This window comes from Hyperolius riggenbachi, chromosome 3 (assembly GCF_040937935.1).
Source record: "Hyperolius riggenbachi isolate aHypRig1 chromosome 3, aHypRig1.pri, whole genome shotgun sequence".
NCBI classification, from domain to species: Eukaryota; Metazoa; Chordata; class Amphibia; order Anura; family Hyperoliidae; genus Hyperolius; species Hyperolius riggenbachi.
This window is the reverse complement of record NC_090648.1, coordinates 489,920,646-489,935,498: the sequence shown is the minus strand read 5'-3', so window position 1 is coordinate 489,935,498 and position 14,853 is coordinate 489,920,646. Positions and strand designations below refer to the sequence as shown.

At 44.2% G+C, this 14,853-nt stretch overlaps 1 protein-coding gene across 3 annotated transcripts in view; it reads right to left on the bottom strand.

The window, feature by feature from the left end:
- Window positions 1–14,853, bottom strand: part of PARVG (parvin gamma) — a 95,657-nt gene that overhangs the window by 10,048 nt on the left and 70,756 nt on the right. For all 3 annotated transcript variants that reach the window (XM_068278185.1, XM_068278187.1, XM_068278186.1), the window contains one exon: window positions 1,675–1,694. In XM_068278185.1, the coding sequence (XP_068134286.1) occupies window positions 1,675–1,694 (20 nt within the window). The remainder of the gene's footprint in view (window positions 1–1,674; window positions 1,695–14,853) is intronic.

Here is a 14,853-nt window from a genome sequence, read left to right as displayed (position 1 = left end):
GTGTTGCATTTATGTCCGTATCTTTCAAACATTAAAGGGAACCTGAGGCTAGCGGGATATGGAGGCTGCCATATTTATTTCAAGGTCTTGTTCATTTTATAAATCGCAAATCGCTGACGCCAGGCACAGAACGCTCACAGGCAAGGGAGCACGGCAGAGGTGTGCACGCTATCACGCATGCACAGGAGTGCACGACTGGCCAGATTATTGGGGGGGAAGGATTACAAGAGAACGGAGCAGCCGGAGAGGATGGCGAGTGAGCCCGTGCATCTCATGGAGCTGGACGAAGCCCCAGGTAAGTATAAATACACCAATACCACCCATTTTAGGTACACGTTAATCCCAGTTTCAGAAATGTTTTTAACCCCTTTGGCACCATTTCCAGATAGACTAAAGCGACCCCTATGCCTCAAAGCGTTCCTCATATTCGCCTTCAAGATCTTTTCTGAAGTTCCAATGAGCCCCACCTTCAAGTGGACCACCCAAGACGTCTGAGTGCAGACAGAAGCCCCCAACTGATCTCATTGTGGAACTTACAGAGGATCTAGTAAGGATGAAGGCATTTGAGGGAGTATTATAATTTTTATTTCTAGAGATTGGTCTCTATTCAAGTATGTAGCTCCACAGAGCAGTTTGTACTTGGTATGACGCACAAGCCCCTCCTACTAAGATGGCTGACCTTAGGTTAATTCCCACCCCTCGATGACACCCACTGTTTTCAATAAGGGTATCTGATAATCTCCCATTCTGCACTCTCTGGAGTTTCCAAAGTATTATTTGGAGCGGAGCAGCTGATATGTTGGTGGGGCTCCTGCTGTTGCAAGGTTTGCCATTAAGAGTTTGTTTAGAAACTTCTAAAAAAATTCTGGATATTAAGAAACCAACTCTAAACCAACCAACTCCCCTCATTACTGTCTTTGCTTCTTTTCACATTTTAAGCGCTCCTGAAGCTCTAGAGGTTAGTATGGCAGGAAAGGGTTGGCAGATAGATTTCCAAAGAACTTTATAGCTGGTTTTTGACATCAACTAATGAGAGAGCTTACCCTACATGAAAAACCACGCTCTGCCCCTGACAGGATGAGGGAGACATTTGTTCCTGGAATTAAGTTTTAAGGCACTTTTCAGAACAAGGACTTTCTTTCCCCTCGAAAAGATAGAAGTTGAACTTTTCAGAGACCTATTCCGTCACTTAGCCAAGAGCCTGGAGGCCTTCATAAATCACTGTCTCCAAAAAACCAGTTCTCCCTTGTCCTCAGATAATTATACTTCCCAGCTTTTACAACCTGCCTATCAAACAAAGGCTTTTATCAGCACCCACAATGCACTTCTAAAGGACCTGTCGCTTTCTCGAGCTGCCACATCTCAGGCGGGAAGAGGGAGAGCAGGCGGAGGAGGCCTGACAGCTTAAAATGTTCTCTGCGGCCTCCATCCACGTCAATTATTGTGTCTTCCCCTTCATCACGTCTTCTTCCCCCCCATCAGCCTTGGTCAGAATCTTGCACGGTTGCCAGAGCAACCGCATCCGGCCCAACATGTCTCCGGTCAGGCACTTCCATTGGGGGGGGGGGGGGGGTCATCCTTGCATTTAGCCCAGCCAAACCTGCTGCTTGTGACAATAAAAAAAAATAATAGGAGCTGACTGTGAAAGCATGAATAATACATAATATAACTTACTGGGAGTTGCCTCTTCTTCTCTGAGTTGACCCGCGGGAAACCATTGTGATGTAAAATGCGGTTTAATGAGGGAAAGAGACAAGAAAAACATCACTTAGGCAAACCAGTGTGAGGCTATAAACAGGTTTACTCCGTCTCCCCGTGACCCACACAGGTGTTGTGAAAGCAATTTTACCAAGTAAAAATAGTAAGGCGCTGTGTTCTTGGAACGTCACGGAGATTACACATGCCTGCTGCTATCACACCTCTTGTCAGGGAAAATAAATTGTGCTTATCTAGAAAAACACGACTAAAACCTACATAAAATGTGCCAGTAAAGCCGCTTTTCCATATCACATTTGTGTGTACTGATACCAAAGTGTCATTCAAATATAGTAGTACTGTAACATAAGTGATGAAACACACTCACATTATGTTTGTTGGCCCAGTTTAATAATGCTGTCAGGACTCAAATCCAGGGCTGCTCACGAGTTTCACCTTTCTATTGGAACTCTCTTGCCTACCCCCCACCTTCATGCTCAAAAACTTGCAAGCTTCTCATACACCTTTTCAGACAAGCTTAGAATCGGTTATAATCCCCCTTCAGAGAAACATCCATGTGTGTAGCAGATCTAAAGACTCATTGCCCCATCCCTCAGCTCCTTTACCTTACACTATGCTACTCTAGATTGTAAGATCACGAGGGCAGGGGCCTCCCCCTAGTGTCTCCATCCCACCGCACTCTAATTTTTAAGCTCATAAGGGTCGGCTCCTCCCCCTGGTGTCTTCACCCCAACAACAAGTACATTTTAAGCTCATAGGAGCAGACTCCTCCCTTAGTGTCTCCACCCCTCTACATTGTGAGCTCACAAGGGGCAGGCTTTTCCCCTAGGTGATCCACCCCACCTCGCTGAACATTATAAGTTTGTAGGGGCAGGCTCCTCCCCCTAGTATCTCCACACTACCACCTTCTACACTGTAAGCACACAGGGGTAGGATCCACTCCCTAGTATCTCCTCCCAACCCAACTCTATATTAGTAGTTCACAAGAGCAGGCATCTCTCTCTCTAGTGTCTTCATCGCCTCCTCCATATAGATTGTAGGTTCAGAGGGTAAGGCTCCTATCCTTAGTGTCTCCACATCACGATCCTTTAGACCAGTGGCGTCGCTATCCCCGAAGATCAGTGGCAGGTGCCCCGGATATATTATGAAGTGCCCCAGATGTCCCCCAGCCAGAGTCAGCTGTGTTGCCTCAATGGCAGGCATGCTGGGTGCTGTGGTGTTTCTATGTGGACATACTAGGTGCTGTGCTGCCATGATGTGACCTGTGGTGCCTTTATGGGGGCATGCAGGGAGTTGTGGTGCCTCAATGGGAGGCCCATGGGTGCATGGACCCCTTTCCATGCTCCCACCGTCCAATAGAAGGTCAGGGAATGCCATGGGAAGGGGGGGGGGGCTGGCAGCAGGCCACTGGCCAGCTAACCCAGCAGAAAGCCAGACCAGCGAGCTCAGGAGCCAGGTAATTCTGCCTTAGTTATGTTTATGTGACACTGCCTACTTATGTGATATGCACCATTTTTTTTTTTTTTTTTTTTAAATGACGAGAGGGCTTCATCCAACATTTTGCTGGGGAGGCCTACTTAGACCGCTCTTAAGTTCATGTAAATATGGCTCCACCCATGACCACACCCACATTCTGGAGCGTGGCCGCACCTATTTTCTGGCTGGAGTGCCCAAAAGTGCCCCAGAACTCTTTGGATCCTAGCAACTCCCATGCTTTAGAATGTAAGCTAACAAGGGCAGGCATCTCTTCATAGTTTCTTCACCCCTTCTCCATCTAGATTGTAAGCTCACACGGGCAGGCTCCTCCCCCATAAAAGGATTCAGATAAAATGGGGCCCTAGGCAAGACAGCAGTTTTTTCCCACTGCTGATGGTCACCTGGCTTGTTTAGTTAGATTTGGTGGGGGCTAGCATCCACCAGGCCCCTAGACTCTCCAGACCCTAGGCAGCTGCCTAGGTTTGCCTTGTGGATGATACGGCTCTGACTCCCCCTAGTGTCTCGACGCCACTACCCTCTAGATTATAAGCTCACAAGGGCAGGCTCCTCCCCATAGTTTCTCTACGCCACTACCCTCTAGATTATAAGATCACAAGGGCAGGCTCCTCCCCATAGTTTCTCTACGCCACTGCTCTCTAGATTATAAGCTCACAAGGGCAGGGACCTCCTCCCCATAGTTTCTCTACGCCACTACCCTCTAGATTATAAGATCACAAGGGCAGGCTCCTCCCCATAGTTTCTCTACGCCACTACTCTCTAGATTATAAACTCACAAGGGCAGGGACCTCCTCCCCATTGTTTCTCTACGCCATTACCCTCTAGATTATAAGATCACAAGGGCAGGCTCCTCCCCATAGTTTCTCTACGCCACTGCTCTCTAGATTATAAGCTCACAAGGGCAGGGACCTCCTCCCCATAGTTTCTCTACGCCACTACCCTCTAGATTATAAGATCACAAGGGCAGGCTCCTCCCCATAGTTTCTCTACGCCACTACTCTCTAGATTATAAACTCACAAGGGCAGGCTCCTCCCCATAGTTTCTCTACACCACTACCCTATAGATTATAAACTTACAAGGGCAGGCTCCTCCCCATAGTTTCTCTACACCACTACCCTCTAGATTATAAACTCACAAGGGCAGGCTCCTCCCCATAGTTTCTCTACGCCACTACCCTCTAGATTATAAGATCACAAGGGCAGGCTCCTCCCCATAGTTTCTCTACGCCACTACTCTCTAGATTATAAGCTCACAAGGGCAGGCTCCTCCCCATAGTTTCTCTACGCCACTACTCTCTAGATTATAAACTCACAAGGGCAGGCTCCTCCCCATAGTTTCTCTACACCACTACCCTATAGATTATAAACTTACAAGGGAAGGCTCCTCCCCATAGTTTCTCTACACCACTACCCTCTAGATTATAAACTCACAAGGGCAGGCTCCTCCCCATAGTTTCTCTACACCACTACCGTATTGATTGTAAGCTCACAAAGGTAGGGTCTTCCTCACAGCACTTCTCACCTCTGGTGTACATATTCAATTAGAACATGTCATAAACTTGAACCTATACTGATGGGTGCTGCCATACCATGCATTGACTATACTAGCAATGTTGCTGGATGCTCCAGTTGGGCTGTGTGTGAACTATTTAAGGTCCCCACTATTGTTTGTATTGTACTCTTATGCTGGGAATACACGGTTCGTTTCTGCCACTCGATTCTGCGCCCAGGTTTGTCCATTAAAGGATACCCGAGGTGACATGTGACATGATGAAATAGACATGTGTATGTACAGTGCCAAGCACACTAATAACTGTGCTGTGTTGCTTTTTTTCTTTCTCTGCCTGAAAGAGTTAAATATCAGGTATGTAAGTGGCTGACTCAGTCCTGACTCAGACAGGAAGTGACTACAGTGTGACCCTCACTGATAAGAAATTCAAAGTATAAAACACTTTCCTAGCAGAAAATGGCTTCTAAGAGCAAGAAAGAGGTAAAAAGGGGAATTTCTTATCAGTGAGGGTCACACTGTTGTCACTTCCTGTCGGAGTCAGGACCGAGTCAGCCACTTACATACCTGATATTTAACTCTTTCAGGCAGAGAAAGAAAAAAAGGAACACAGCATAGTTATTTGTGTGCTAGGCACTGTACATACACATGTCTTTCTCATCATGTAACATGTCAGTTTGGGTATCCTTTAAGTTTCCACAAAGCACAATCCTGATCTACCTGCGTGATGCTTTCAGAGAACAGGTGCGTTGCCAAAAAATGTCACACATCTGCTCCAAAGGGCAGTGGGTGTGAGCAGGGGCTTAACTAGATGGGAGCAGCCCCTGTGAATGCAGGGAGCCCAGAGGGGTTTGAGGGCCCCAACTACTAACCTTCCCCTTCCTCCGATAGACAGGGCTATACTTCAGGATCAGGTGTTTTTGTGGATGCACTTGTTATAGGTGTGAAAATCATGATGGTAACAATTGTTTTATGACCCTTGTGAGATGGGCCCCAAGGCCATGAAGGGCATCAAGAGGAGGCAAGGGGAGAGTGTGAACATGGGGGGCATCAAAGTTTTTCTGGGGGCCCTATGAATTTTAGTTACACCACTGGGTGTGAAGGAGACTACCATAAATTGCTTTATGCCTGGACTGTATTACCAAATGGCCCTGCCTGAATTAGAGGACATCTCAACATCTGCTTTTGGTCAGACCACTATTTAGCTACACATAAGACTGAATGATTGAATGAAATTGCATGTACCTGCAGAGTGAATGAAGATTCTTTGTCACTGCACATTGTGTTCACTCAGGAATCTGACTTGTCTCCGAAGGAGAAGTTCCTCATAAATGGTTGGGAGGATATGAAGATTATGAAACGCTGGGCCGCTTTTTTACTTATCAGAGGAGGAATTAAGTAACTGGCAGGTAGGCGGAAAATTTTACCCAAAATGGGAACAATAGCACTTTATGGGAACATAGAAAGTGGATATAAAATACACAGCAGAGATCAACCTCCAGCAGTTTCAAAAAGAAATAATAGAACAAGGTACATAATTGAACATACAGTATGCTTATCCAGAGAGGCAGAAAAAGAGTCTGTGCTGGCCCATTGCAAAGTTTATCCTAGGCGGTAGAGCCAGAAGGTCATTCTGTGCAGTGAATCCAACGCGCTTTTAGATTCAGAACAGAGAAGGCCGTTTGGAGGGTCTTAAAGATTTTCATACGCTTGTAATAAGCGGTTCTACTCCAGGTCATGAGAAACCCAAGAGGAGAAGATAAAAATGGTTAGATTAACTCCCTATGCCAAGACTCGTTCCAGAATAGTTGGATGAGCTCACAAAGAAGAAGAGGAAGAAGAGGAAGAGGAAGAAGGAGAAGAGGAAGAAGGAGAAGAGGAAGAAGGAGAAGAAGAAGAGGAAGAAGGAGAAGAGGAAGAAGGAGAAGAGGAAGAAGGAGAAGAGGAAGAAGGAGAAGAGGAAGAAGGAGAAGAGGAAGAGGAGGAGGAGGAAGAAGAGGGAGGAAAAAGAGGGAGGAGGAGGAAGAAGAGGGAGAAAAAAGAGGGAGGAGGAAGAAGAGGGAGGAGGAGGAGTTTCTGTGGTCATGCAGTGCCTCAAGAGATGAAAACACTGGGCCAGATAGACTCCCGCCATCATTTAGGAAGTTTTGCTTTCTACACATTCTTGCAGTTGCATTTAATGTAGGGTTTGAGTCTTTGATCAGGGTTCCAATCCTGGCTCAAACCAGTATGTAAAACAGTAAGGAGTCTTTAGGCAAGGCTCCCTAATGCTCCTGGTCTCCCATGGAGTGCACCCAAAGTAGATGCAGCTCTAAAGCGCTTTAAGTCCACCAGGAGAAAAGAGCATATAAACGTTATTTGTCTTGTCATTAATGGTCTGTTTTGGGCCAGTTTATACTTGATTTTAAAACCTACGGGGACCACCAACTACCCCCCAAAAATAAGTTGATGAATTGAGCGTAAAGTACAGTAATTGCATGTTAAATCTCTTCTAATCTAATAATTTATACACCAGGTTTACAGGCTCCAGAAAACATTGGAGTGGCCTTCAACGTCATGCAAGATGTCCGCTTGGACTCACAGGCTTGTCTCATGGTTCTTGATCTCAGGAAAGCATTTTCTTAGTAGGATAGGGTAACAGAAATGGTGTCCAGAATGGGGGATTGATGGAGGTTTTTTTATGGCATTGAATGCTTTGTATAACAATTCTAAAACTAGGATCAAACTCCCCAACTGCAGGAGCAGGAGATTATGTTCCTTTGAAGAAGGGTGGAGGTAAGGATGACCCCTCTCATCACATGGGTTTGCCATGGCCACTAAATGTCTGGCATTGGCCATTAAGCAGAAGACAGAGAACAGGATATATTAAAGGTTTTGATAATTTTATTACTGTTTATGTCCCAACCAGTTACATTTCTGCCTCTATGGGTCTTCTGTAAAAAGAAAAAACTCAAGACATTCTCAGGTCTACATGTTACTCTTTCTAAATCTTTCACCCTGCGTAAAGATTTATTTAGGCCACCAATATGAAAATTCACATGATCCGCCCAAAGCCACACAAAAAAGCCAGAGCTGTAACAATTTTTGGTAGAGAATTCTATTCAGTCTTTTACCATGATTCATTGTCAACCATTAGAGAAACATATGAAGTCTAACTTTTCTTTCATGTAGCATTCAGCTAACTCCCTGTATTTTGGTGTAACTGTAACCCCCTCTATGTCCAACTTATTTGAAGCAAATCTCCCAAACTTCGTAAGAAAGCTGAAGAGTCTACTCAGAGGATGGTACTTTTCATCACAGGATTAGGCAAAATAGCGGCTATCAAGATGCTGCTTCTTCTGAAATGTTTCTTCTTTCGAGTGCTACCTACTTTTCTTTTTAAGAAGACTGAGGCAAGTTGGCGGGCCAGTCTTGGTCATCAACTGTATAATGGGATTGAAAATCCAAAAACATTATTATGAAATACCCTTTCATTCACCTGATTAGGGAGGGTTACAGTTTCCAAAACTTGGTTTGACTTATTCAACTGCCAGATGTTCATAAATGTCCCTCAAGAGCAAATACAGATATTCTTGATGGTCCCTGGGCAGAATCTGAAGGAGAGGGACTTTATTTATACTATATGAATACCCTTCTAGGGCTCGATAGAGTTAAACCCTCATGATTAAAAGGACATAATACTCTAGTGTTCCAGTCTTTGAGAACTCGGAGAGCATTAACGATCCATTCGATCTGATCCCCTATATACTTCAGAAACCTATTTTTTAAAGTTAATCCGGATTTTCTTCCAGTATTTAATAGCAGGAATTCAGAAGTGGTTAGCTTAACCTTTACACAGAGCGTATAATTTACTTCATTTTACATGAGAGATTCCCATGGGAGAACCTTTTGGAAAAACTTCCAGCTACAACATTTCTTAGTCGGGTTTTGCCTAATCCCCCTGAGGACAAAATACCTCCTACGAGAATACGAGTCTAGCCAAAGAAATGCTTTTAAATTTATAAACATCTCAATTTTGATCCTTCCACAAAAACAAAATATAGAACTGCTACTCGGGATGTAAATACCTGACAGCAATGAAATGATCACACTGGGATCCAGATTAAAAATGGCCTCTAAAAACTTCTATTTAGCTTGTGGCAAGGTGACAGTTTAAAGAGAATCTGTATTGTTAAAATCGCTCAAAAGTAAACATACCAGTGCGTTAGGGGACATCTCCTATTACCCTCTGTCACAATTTCGCTGCTCCTCGCCGCATTAAAAGTGGTTAAAAACAGTTTTAAAAAGTTTGTTTGTAAACAAACAAAATGGCCACCAAAACAGGAAGCAGGTTGATGTACAGTATGTCCACACATAGAAAATACATCCATACACAAGCAGGCTGTATACACCCTTCCTTTTGAATCTCAAGAGATCATTTGTATGTTTCTTTCTCCCTGCAGTTCTCATGCACTGAAGTTTCAGGCTGCTCTTTTCTTCCTGCAAACAGCTTTGCCCTTGTTTGTAATTCCTCAGTATGTGAAAGCCCAGCCAGCTCAGGGGACGATTTATCCAGCTTGTAAAAGATAAACGAGAAGAGAGAAGCTGCTCTAATCTAAATAACACACAGGCAGTGTGCAGAGAGGGGCCTGGAAAGGTGAGTTCATAGCAGAACCACAACACTGAAGAACTTGGCAGCCTTCCAGACACAGGCTGACAAGTCTGACAAGAGAGAGATAAGTTGATTTATTACAGAGACAGTGATAGTATAAAGTGCTGCAGTTCGCCAGAACACATTAGAATAGCTTTTGGAACTTGTAGGATGATAAAAAACAGGATGCAATTTTTGTTACGGAGTCTCTTTAAAGAGGAACTTAACCGAAAAATAGTAGTAGGGGGGAAAAATAAATCAATGCATTGCAAAGTGAGAAGTTGAGAAATAGAAGAGAGATCAAGAAATGATTGATATATGCCATGGAATTCATTCATGTTTGATACACAATCAACCAGCACATCATCATCTTAACTACTGGCAGACATGAGAAAAACCATACAGCACCGTCATTATCAATAACCACACCCACTAACAATGTGATAGGCTGAAAGGTTCTTTTTGTTGTTTGTTTTATAGATATACAAATGCACAGAGGGAGATACTGGTTGCTTGGCAGTTGGAAACAGCTGTTATTTCCCACAATGCAACAAGGCTCACAGACAGGAAACTACTATGGGAGGTGTTTCACCACAATATCAGCCATACAGGCCTCCCTGATGATCTATTCGAGAAAAGATAAAGTTTTCTCCTGGGAAAGGGGGTATCAGCTACTGATTGGGATGAAGTTCAATACTTGGTTATAGTTCCTCTTTAAAAGTTCTTAATAGATTTGATAATTCCCATCCCAATCCAACAGAATAACTCCTGATTATCTTTTATGTTTCAGAGGATGCTGAGAGCTGTGTACATCGAGGGGGCCGTATTCTGCTCCAGTCCAAGGATACAGACTTTTCAGACTGAGATCCCTGCACTGTACAATGTGGCAACCAAATGAACATTGCAATTAAATCTGTCGAATACCTTATTGTGGGAAAATGTAGGCTGAGTGTTCAGAGTGTGGGAAATGGACACCTTCATACACACTAGAGAAGTCACGCAGCCAAGCAAGTTGTTTTCATGGTCATAATTTGGGAAGGTTTTTGTTGAGAAAGCACACTTTCCTACACAACAAAGGGGATCACACAACCATATGTCATTATTAAAGTGAACCAGAGATGAAGCACCCTCTTGTATTTTACCTTATAAATCAGTGGGAACATGACAGTAAACACCTAATCTGCTCTTTGTTTCATTGTTTCATTGCTCTCTGTTTAATCTGACTGTTATCACCTCTGATAAGAATCCCCGACTGAGCACTCAGTCTAGCTTTGCTACGGAAATATTATAGCCGAGTCTGTCTCCTCTGGTGTCTTTTCCAGCCCAAGCCTGCCCCCTTGTGGCTCTGCTATAATGACTCAGCTATAATTATTCCCTGCAAAGCCAGACTGAATGCTCAGTCTGGGATTCTTATCACAGCTGATAACAGACACTTTTAGCAGTGAGGATCAAACAGAGAGCATGGTAAGTGTTTTCTCTAATGTTCTTACTGATATATTTGGTAAAATACACAAGGGTGCTTCGTCTTTGATTCCCTTTAAAGGACAACTGAAGTGAGAGAGATTTAGAGGCTACCATATTTATTGCCTTTTAAGCCATACCAGTTGCCTGGCTATCCTGCCGATCCTCTGCCTCTAATACTTTTAGCCATAGACCCTGAATAAGCATGCAGCATATCCGGTGTTTCTGACATTGTCAGATCTGACAAGATTTGTTGCATGCTTGTTTCAGGCAATTGGTATAGTTTAAAAGGAAATAAATATGGCAGCCTCCATGGTATTATTACTACTGTTGTCCTTTAAGCTCAATACTCACCTGAAGATGGATTGGGGAACCTCAGAGCGAAGCCTTCCAACAAACATGGTCCCCGATCTATCTTCCTACTCGCAGAAACATGCAACAGCCCAAGACAGGCATGAACGGGAAGTCAAGTGATCACAGTACTTCACGCGGGAATCGTCAGGGATCTTAAAGATCTGATCCATCATGATGGTCATTATCGCTGAGTGTCACCTGCGTGTCATTTGTGTAATGGTGCGCCTGTACCCCGTCGCAAGATTGCGGAAATGTTTGCTGGTCGCTAAAATAATAAATGCACTGAAAATCGCGTAGTGGTTATGGGCCTTAACATACCAGGGAAGTCAGAGCCAAGCAACCCCCTTCATGCTCAGGATGTGGGAAAAGGCTCATTCAGGGCTGGTGCACACCAGAGCGGTTCTGGAGCATCTTTTAAAACGCTTGCAGGGGAAAACCGCTTGGCTGATGAAAGTGAATGGGATGGTGCACACCAGAGCATTTCATTTTTTCCACAAACGCAAAACTCGGGAGCTGCAGCACTTTTTAGATTTCTGAGGCGTTTCTGCCTCAATGTAAAGTATAGGAAAGTGTAAAACCGCTCTGAAAAACACTAGATCAGAGCGGTTTTGCAGGCGTTTTTGTTACAGAAGCTGTTCAGTAAGTAACAATAGATGAAATCTGCTACACAAAAACGCTAGGCATGTTTAGAAAACGTCTCTAAACCTGCCTAGAATGGCTCTGAAATCTGCTTCAAAAATATCTAGCATTTTGCGGATGTGCTAGAGGTTTTTGGTGTGCACTGGGCCTTAGAGATGACAGTCAAGGACAGAAAAACAAGACCAAATGACCTATCATACTTCATGTTCAGAGTGTGGGAAATGTTTTGCTGAGAAAGCCCATTGCCTTGTGCACCAGATTTGTCACTCAAACAAATAGCCTTTATTTATGTTCAGACTATGGGAAAATTGCTGTGAATTGAGTTAACACTTACACATCAAAGATGTCACACAGGAGAACACCTACTTTTTCATATCAGACTGTGGGGAAAGTTTTGCTTTTATGCATTAATTGCATTTATGTTGTACGGCTTTTTGTCTCCTTTTGGGCTGATGACTCGTTTTAGGGAGATTTTTTTTCTCCAAAAAAGAGAGCGAACAAAAACTAAATAGCACTGCAATAAGTGGCATCATGGATAAACGTTTAAACAGGACAATCAGTTATGTCATGTTAAAGTTTAAGTTAGCCAATAAAGGTTATCATCCTGATTCAAAACTTCCCGCCCAATCAAAGCGAAAGACATGCATGTTGGAGTTAATAACCAAACACTGCAATGTACCTTCAACAGCAAACAGTCTTTATTCAATGCCAAAACATATAAAAACAATTAAAATCACAGCTGATGGGGAACTGGACAAATACCAAACATAAGGCGGTGCAAAGTTACAAATCAAAATTTAAAATAAGTCCACCAGATTCAGATTGTGTGTAAGGCCGTAACCATGCCTGGATTTACCGTACGTCACAGGAGCCTATATGCACAGGTGTCCTGGCACCTTAGACTTCACCCTCTATGAACCTACAAACCCCACCAAACTGCAGCACAAGTGTGCTGGCTGTCCCACCTATCACTTATCCCTTACTTCCCTTGCCTGTCATAGGTGGCTACAGGTGCCCCGGACTGAAGGGAGATCTCAGCAGTGGAATGCAGAGAGTAGAGTGAGTAACCTCTCATTTACACTCTCATCAGGACTCTGCATAGGAAAGGTGGGAGCTCGGGAAGGGGAGTGAGCCGCCTTTCCATCATCAGGCACCTGTAGGCACGTGCCTACAGTGCCTTATGGTAAATCCGGCCCTGGCTGTAACTACAAGTCACGGGGCCCCACTGCAAAACTTTGATCATGGGGTACCCTAATGTTCACACCCTTTCCCTTCTACATTCCTCCAGTTACCATCCCCCTTCTACCATCCGGTCTCTCCCTTTTGGCCAGTTCCTCCGACTAAGGAGAAACGCGACCACAATGGAGGACTTCCTGGAACAGGCGGAACAACTGAGGGATAGATTACGTGCCAGGGGTTACAAAGAGGAAATTATTTTTGAGGCCTTTCAAAAAGCTGCCAACAAGGATAAACGGTCATTGCTGACTCCCAAAATAAAAAGACAACAGAATAGATGCTTTATGCATTTTACTTATTCCCCCTTATTTGATAAGATCCAAAAATCGATCAAAAATAATTGGTGGATATTACAGGAGGACAAACTCCTTGAAGACAAGTGTCAACAGACCCCTTGTATATCCTACAAAAAGGTTCCCAACCTGAAGGATCAGTTGTCCCATAGTGAATTTGTGAGCTGCAATTCCGCTAATTGGCTGGGCAGAAGTAGACCCCCCCGGTAATTATAGATGTAACTCCTGTTCCTGTTGTAATTTTCTAATCACGGGTAGACAATTTAGCAGATTTGGAAAGACAGTGAAATTTCGGCAGTTCATCAATTGTTAGACTAAGGGAATTATATATGCCCTGATCTGCCCCTGTGAATTTATATATGTGGGTATGTCTACCCGCATGATGCAGGATAGATACCAAGAACATTGTAGATCTCTGGGAAAAGCTAAGGGTTGCCCAAGGGTCATGGACCATATGAACTCTGTGCATTTGGGTGATTCCTCAAAGTTAAGGTTTTTTGGGCTGGAAGTAGTAACCAGACATAACAGGGGTGGAGATTGGTTCAGAAAATTACAACGCAGGGAAAGCTTTTGGATTTCTTTTTTCGAGGCTGTAGGTCCTTTGGGACTAAATGAAAGGAATGACTTTTCAGTGTTTTTGTAATGACACATGTTGCTTTTTAATATTGCTTATTGTAATTTTAATTACTTTCCCTTTCTTATTCACCTTTTGTATTTTCTAGGAATCGATCTGTGTATGTGGGGGGAGGCCAGCTACAGCGCACCTAAAGACGACATTGGTCAGGTAAAAAAGTGTTTTTGGCCTCGGTGTAGTAGGACAGCTCTTGCTGTTTTCCCTCATAGCCTGGGTGATACCCTTTCTATCTGATGCCTGCAGCGCCCAATTTCGGTGCAGATTGGCATCTGTATGATTCCCCGCGTTTAAACAGCTTTTTTTTCTGTCATTTCCCTGCAGGCAGTAACAGTAGCTATGGACGCCACTCGCATCTGTGATGTGCTGGGGGCGTTGCTTGTTTGCACTGCATCCCGTGCACTCCGGATGGGATAGGCGCAGACCTCTGTTGAGTGAAAACGTCACTCGAGATCTGTAGGGGGTGGGTGCCATGTAGGGTAGGCCTAGCCATTCACATGGGCTGGAGCTTGGTACGCTTTAGACCCTAAGTTCTGATTGGTCCTTAGCCTCGGGTGACCACTTCCGGGGACGCCGCTTCCCCCTCCTGGAACGCAGTTGGCGTCCAGGAAGTGCTGGTGCGGTGTTTGTATGGTGTGCTGGGTCTGGGGTCCTCCCGCATCGTGTTTGAAATTAGTGAGTATACTATTTAAGGGGTGAATTTTGGGGGGCTCTTTTGTCCTGAGGAAGCACTCTATAGTGGAGTGCGAAACAGCTGTTGACGTCTTCACATGGTTTTGTCCCTCTCTCTCCTGGTAGACTAATGCCGTTATTTGGAAATTGATTTTATGTGTTCTAATAAAGACGTTTTTACTGGATGTGCCCAGCTGCTCTCATCTCTTCAAGTAACTGG